At 36.0% G+C, this 6,940-nt stretch overlaps 1 protein-coding gene across 1 annotated transcript; it reads right to left on the minus strand.

The window, feature by feature from the left end:
• Positions 1–1,008: 1,008 nt before the first annotated feature.
• On the minus strand, positions 1,009–4,863 carry barhl2 (BarH-like homeobox 2). The gene is made up of 3 exons (XM_082137426.1): positions 3,951–4,863; positions 2,404–2,629; positions 1,009–1,597 (listed from the first exon to the last, which is right to left on the minus strand). Exons 1-3 carry the CDS (start codon positions 4,501–4,503, stop codon positions 1,297–1,299), a joined length of 1,080 nt encoding a protein of 359 aa, XP_081993552.1. The 5' UTR covers positions 4,504–4,863; the 3' UTR covers positions 1,009–1,296.
• Between the last annotated feature and the right edge of the window lie 2,077 nt (positions 4,864–6,940).

Genomic DNA, 6,940 nt, shown 5'->3' on the forward strand with positions numbered 1-6,940 from the left:
TATAAAGTATTGCGGTCATGTATTATGTATTCTGTAATCTTTGGCTATATGTTTCTCATTTCGATTTTTACTGCGTCTCTTATTTAAAATTCCTTTTGTTCATTTTAGACCACATTTATACACATCCACTCACTTTTTAAAAATGTTTTATCCAGCGTAGTGTTAGAATTATGCTATTCAATATACAAATATAACGAACTGGGAATTAAATACTTATTTGACTGAGGGAACAAAAAAATAAATGTGTACGTTTAAATGGTTCTTTTTCCTAAATCAATAAAGTTGGATTTATGTTTGGTTGTGTTCTTCACAGCATTATCGTAAGTGTTTCTGGTTTAAACGAATGACAAATAGTGAATATTAATCTCGGGAGAGATCTACAAAGGTCTCTAATTGTTTATATGAAATGTTTCTTTTAATTCACTCACGCTGAGAAGGCTCGCGCCTGCTGTCTGTCCGCGACGGTTCTCCCACAGAACAGCTGCCAGACCGGGAGCAGCTTCGCCATTCCCAGAGTATATGCATCAAACCATCTATTCTCATATAGCAGACCGGTCCCGAGCCTTACTTGAATGCACGCCTATGCTAATGAGTTCAGACGGGCTTATAGAGTTTACAAAGAACTTATGCTGTGCCCTAAAACGTGGGCTATATTACACAGTTTATAAATACAGTTTTGGTGATTCCTCTAAAACTAATGTTGTATATGTTGTATTACATTGGCCTACAAGTGCCAAGAAGAATTTGAATTGTTAGACATTTAGTATTTCTAAAATATTGATCCCTTTTTCTTTTTTTTTAAAATTCTCAAAAAAAATTATGCTTAAATTATTTAGCATGATCTCATATGTTTGAATTGTGCAATTACGGGAATTATAATTTAAACTTATTTTTAAGGAAAGCTCCTAAAAGGTCACATGAAGAGTGATAAAAATACGTCCCCTTTCAAGAGAAAGCGTCTGAGATTAGCCCTTTTTTTTATAACATTTTCTCTTTATTTCACCCTTTCTTTAAATCTAATAAACTTTATAAGCGTACTAGTATAAGTGTATTTGTACCAAAAAAAGACAAAACAAACAATCTGACAATGAACAGTCATTTTACTGTCACGGTCACAGGCTCGTCTGGTTTAGTTTGGCCTATAAGTCAGAAATGGTCCATATTAAATAATACATCTTTTTCTTCGATAAAATCGTCTCTCATTGTTTTCTTGATGAAAAAAAATGCGTCTTGTGAAAGTTCAGCGCAGTCTGTCACATCACTTGTGATACATTTGTCTCTCAGTGTCTTTTCGTTTTACCGAGGATGCTGCGAACCCGGTATTGGGTTTAGTGCCGGTTGTCCCCCGGGCCCCAGGCCGTGAATGAGCACTCTGGGGACTAGCGGTCTCTGGAGAGATGGATGCGGTGTGGACGGAGTCCGGTACATACTGCTGTACATGGCAGCAGCGGCTGCGGCCGCTGTCGTGCTGTCCACGGTGCCTAATAAACTCGGGTGGTAGAAATACGGGGATGGGAACATTCTCTGTAAGGCCGAATAATTTCCAGCTTCAGCCAGCAGTTCTAATCCGACAGCCGTCTGCCTCTTCCATTTCGTCCTGCAATGAGATCAAAATACAAGAAATCAATTATTAAACTCTCCACATGGCTCCTTATGGGCAAGATTAGGCTATTCGAGGCGTGCATGTTTGATTCTGGCACAAAAAAGGTAAACTTCATTTAAATACGAATGAAATGGGCCGCAAATTATTTGTAAAATAACATACATCAGAATGTGTATAATAAAAACGATAAACATGCTAATTGATTGTGTCTAACAGTTTATTTTTTCCCGTCATTAATCCGATTATATTTAGCCAAATTGTGATTTCCGATCAGTTTTGAATTCTGACTCTACAGAATAACGTGTAGGCTACTAAAAATATAATTATTGCTATAATAGGCCTAAACGTAATAAAAATATGACAATTGTTTAAAAATGTACAATTATTCAGGAGTGAAGAGCTATTCATGAACAGCTAATTGCAATCGAATGATTTAAAATAATTTAATATGACAAAAAAAGATGTCTTAAACAAGATGTAACACACATTTTCAGACAAGCGTGTTAAAATGATTTGATATTGTTGCGCCGTTCGTTTATTTTAAACATAGTTTAATAATAATAATAATAATAATAGTTATAAACTTGAATAACTAATAAATAGGCCTAATAGCCAACTAATAAAATCTCGAATTTTGGCAACTGCAAATATAGATCCAGAAGTAGATACAAAAATGTGCTAAAAATGCTTGCACAATCAAAATAGCCTACTTGATATATTGTACAAAATATGTTGTTGTTGTTGTTGTTGTTGTTGTTGTTTTTATTATTATATTTCATGAATGATATGTGGAGACTTACCGTCGGTTTTGATACCACGTCTTGACTTGTGTGTCTGTGAGGTTTAGGGCTGCTGCCAGGTCCATTCGGTCCTGTACACTGAGGTATTTCTGTCTCTCGAAACTGCGCTCCAGCTGGTTAAGTTGATGGTCGGAGAAGGCCGTCCGCGCTTTGCGAGGTTTTTTAGAGCGGGAGGGCGGACTGTCTCTGGAACTAGAAATTTCCCGATCGCCCTCTTCTTTTGTTCCTAAAGAAGTAAATGCAATGAAAGTTCATGAAAATGTATAAAAAAAATATTTAAAAAAATTGTAGAAGGAGTAATTTATCTATTCATTAAGTGAGTTTACTCAAAATGAGAACATAGTCTAAGAATTTAGTCATTACTGTTTAAATAAACGGTTTATTTTGGTAACTTAAGGTTGCTAAAGGCCTCGATTTTATTCGCAAATCTAAAGCTGTTTAGGTCCGATTATTTCGTCTTGGTATTATAAATATCAGGATCTTTAGAAAAGTCAAATACCAGGTGGCCTATCCAAAAATATACTTATTTATTTCGCAGATAAATTTGGTCGTAGCATGTAGACGAAAATATTACAACAAAACGAGCAGGATCGATATGTCAATCTATCTCTATTTGTAGCAGTTTTTGCTGGGCTCCGTGATCCCCCCTCAAGGAAGAACAATAATCTCTCTAATTGACTCACTAGGGAGGATCCCACACCGGGCAAAATTCACCAGCCTTTACATCTGTTATGCTAATATCAGAGAATAACCTTAGCGACAGCCTACCAATATTGTATTGTAATACTGGTCCTTCATGAAAATACAGACAAATAAACAAAGCCTAAAATTTGACTTGAATGTTGACGACAATAATAATAATAATAATAACAATAATAATAATAATAATAATAATAGGCTAATAAAACGTGCCTAAAAATATATAATATTAAAATAATATATTGCAGGTATTTTGTACCACTGAATGCTTGTAATATTCCAGTGGTGGATTCACAGCATTTATTGTTACATCCCAGTTAAGAAATCTTTACTATTTTTCCACACAAAAATAAATAAAAATAAAATAATAATAATAGGCCTACGTTTTAATTTGATTACTTTGTTTAATGTACGCATGACCAATTAATTCCGAACCTAAGAATTCCATAATTCTTTGTGCTTTTGATTTTACAATGAAGAAGAATACAATTATTTAAACTCATATGCTTATATTTTAAATATTAAACAACACGGATAAGTTTTTATAAGCATTTTGAATTCTTCATCATTATTTTTTATTTATTTTTTTGCGTCGTTGTACAATGCAATATTAATATTAGGCTAGCCTACTGACTAAATAAGTAAGCACAAGGTAATAACAATAATATTTGTACATGTCATTTTGTGGGTGCTTTTTCTAAATTTCACATTGTTATTGATAGCCTAATTGAATCAATTATAATAACAAGTAGCCTATTAATAAATGTCAAACAGATACCGTGATCTAAAGGGTTACCTGTGTTTCTATTTATTTATTTAATGATTCTGTATGTAAAACGCACTCTTACCGTTACATTTCAAATCACTCTGCATGTCATCTCTTTTGTCCAGTTTGCTTCTGTTTTCATCTAGCTCTAGTTTGGGCCTGATGCCGTCCGGGGCGGTTCCGTTCTCTGTTTTGGGGCTGTGATGTGGAGATGGGACACTGGTGCTGTAAGGAGCGCACGCTGCTAGCGGTTTACTGTCGCCCAAAATGTCTTTGATTAAAAAGGAGGAGGTGGCAGTCCTGGGGGCACAGCCAGCCTGACCGAGCGGATGAGGCTGGGGTGAAAGCTGCAAACTCTGAGCCTGATTGTGATGATGATGGTGATGGTGATGCTGAAGGCTGTCTTGGACCAGATGCGGTTCGGGATGCTCCATCGTGACTGAGATCGGGGATGAGGGGGCTGTTCCCACAGTGTCTATCTCCGAACATGGTGATGGGGTCGCCTGACTCCTGAAATCCGCTGTTCTGTTACTGTCACCGAGTCGAAAATCTCCGTTCATCAGTACAGAGCTGCCAGAATTGGTTGTGGACAAAATAGTGTCTATTCCGAAACTAGACCCACTGGATCCTTCCATAGTACAAGAAAAAGGATGAGCACTTAAGTCGTCTTCATAACAACTTTCCTGCACAATGTTTTAAAAGGAAGAAGAAGAAAAAAACCTTAAACGGAATCAACGAACAGGTTACGCAAAGGTTAACGCAGTAAAAAAGCCCCGAAAAAGTACAAAATAAACATTTCTTACGCGCAAATGAAATAATCCTTGCACTAAAGCAAAGAAAAAGAGAAATATAGCCTGCGCTCCAAGATGTTGCTACATTCAAGGTGAAATGTGGAAAGCAAGTGGATCTGTGTAGTCCACGTCCTTTTGTTATGGTTATTGAACTTTCTTTCAAAGTTGAGGTGTGGAGAGATTGGGATGCTCTAACTCCTCGACATCACGCTCCCTTTTGCCACTAATCGTTGTAGTGTTGCTCTACAATGACTTCCTACATTGACGTCATATTTTCTCCTTTATTATAACACATTCCTCGTGTTCCCCATCTCTCCTCTCATTGGTTACATGGTCACGCGCCTGTCCAATCAGCGATTTGTACTTCATCATTACACGTTAGAGCCACTCATTGATTCCTCAATGCTCTTTTGAAACCTTCCCTCCGCTTTAGTTTCTCAGACGGCATCTTAGACATTAGACATAGACATAAATATGTTTATGGTTACACTTTACATTATTGTGTGCATGATACGCATATTGCTTGTTGTAAAATAATAATAATAATAATAAAATATATATTTTTTTAGATACTACATAGCAATAACAACAGCATTAACGTGAAATTAGCTGTTCCACAAAATAGTTACGCAAAAAGTAGACTTTAGTTCACTAAAATTACCCAATGCTAACTAATCAATTACGCTGTAATATCAACTGCAAAGTATATTATGACGCCACTGAATTAAGGGATTCATTCAATTGTGAACTTAATTTTATCATTGCATTATTAGCTTGTTTAGTATTCATTCAGCTTTGGATTTATAGCTTATGTGTTTTCAGTGTATAATGATTTCTCCAAAAGAAAACCTCACCATAGTAATCTCTACTGGCAAAACAAAATTGTGTCATTTATTCTTTTAAGAGCACAGGGACAGTGAAACGTGATAGAGAAATAAGCCCGTTTTGAGCTGATATTCATTGTGTGTGTCAGGGCCTTTGAGTGAAAGCACTGCTTCTAAATAGCTCAAGGGAATGAAATGATGGCGAATATTGTACATGACATACGCCCGGCTCCTATCTTTCTTTCTTTCTTTTTATTTTTCTTCTTATTCTAAATAAACCCTGGGCCTATTCTGGCTTTATAGCCTAATTCAGCTTTAATACACACTGCGTTAAATGGTAATATTTTCAGAGTGGGGAGTAGAAATTAAGAGCTAACGAATATATGCGTTTAAGTCATCACCTCTCCTTAAATATTGTAAGGGAAATAATAATCTCAGCCTAACACTGGTCAATGCGAGACTCTTGATTGTTAATGTGGAACTAGAGTTCAAAATGTTTTGTATGCCGCTGAGTGCGAAGATTTAGGCTATATAGAGAGGAGGATGATGATGATGCGATGTGGAGCTATGATGATGGCTTCGCCAACAGACGGACTCAGAGCTGGTTGTATCAGGCTGCTGTGTTCTCTAACGTGGGTTACGCTCGAGTTTTCCGTGGATCACTTCACTGTGCTCCCAAACCTGTTTGCAGCCTCCTCCTGTAACGGATCGAACCGAGATTGTTTAACCTCTTTTATTTAGCTGATCGACGTGGGAGTCATCATTTAGGTTTGTCCTACGCACCGCTTCAATTTATTTATTTTTCTTCACAAAAAGAAATAAATAGTTTTTTAGAAAACTGTTTTGTGTGGTTTTACATGTTTATAGTTTTTATTTACGTTTATTATGTATTCGATGTGCCTATCTATTTTGTTGTAAAGGATTTAGTGAAAGGTTATTTGGGAGTAGATTTTAAATAGCCTATTACAATCAAACATATAAGAGATTGCATGATTGTTGTATTGTTTTAATTACCAGCTATTCGCATGACAATTGTTTCTCCGGGGATAGACTTGGCAAACTCTTGAAATGTTCACACTGTTTAATAATTCATACTGATTTACATGATCGTATGGGAGATTGTCTTTTAAAATGTGTTTTTTTTTTTATAAAAAAAAAAAAAAAAAAAATTATATTGTTATTTACGTGTCACGTGTTTTGTTATTTCTCGAGGCGACCTAATATCTGACCTGTTACACATAATATAGAATTTCTGGTTGTAAGTGTCTGCAAATTGTAAACCTAAATCTACGGTGCTGCATATGCTCGAGTTAGTATGAATTATATAAATTGTGTGATTTGCTTGTTGGCTTGCCATTCTTAAAATGTCCGGATTCTGTTTTGCACTGAAATAATGAAGTTAAGTCGTGGCTAATTGGTAAATTCTTGTATAGCACGGCACCCCCTGACATGATTTC

Source organism: Leuciscus leuciscus (genome assembly GCF_965113295.1).
Source record: "Leuciscus leuciscus genome assembly, chromosome: 14".
In the NCBI taxonomy this organism is placed as follows: Eukaryota; Metazoa; Chordata; class Actinopteri; order Cypriniformes; family Leuciscidae; genus Leuciscus; species Leuciscus leuciscus.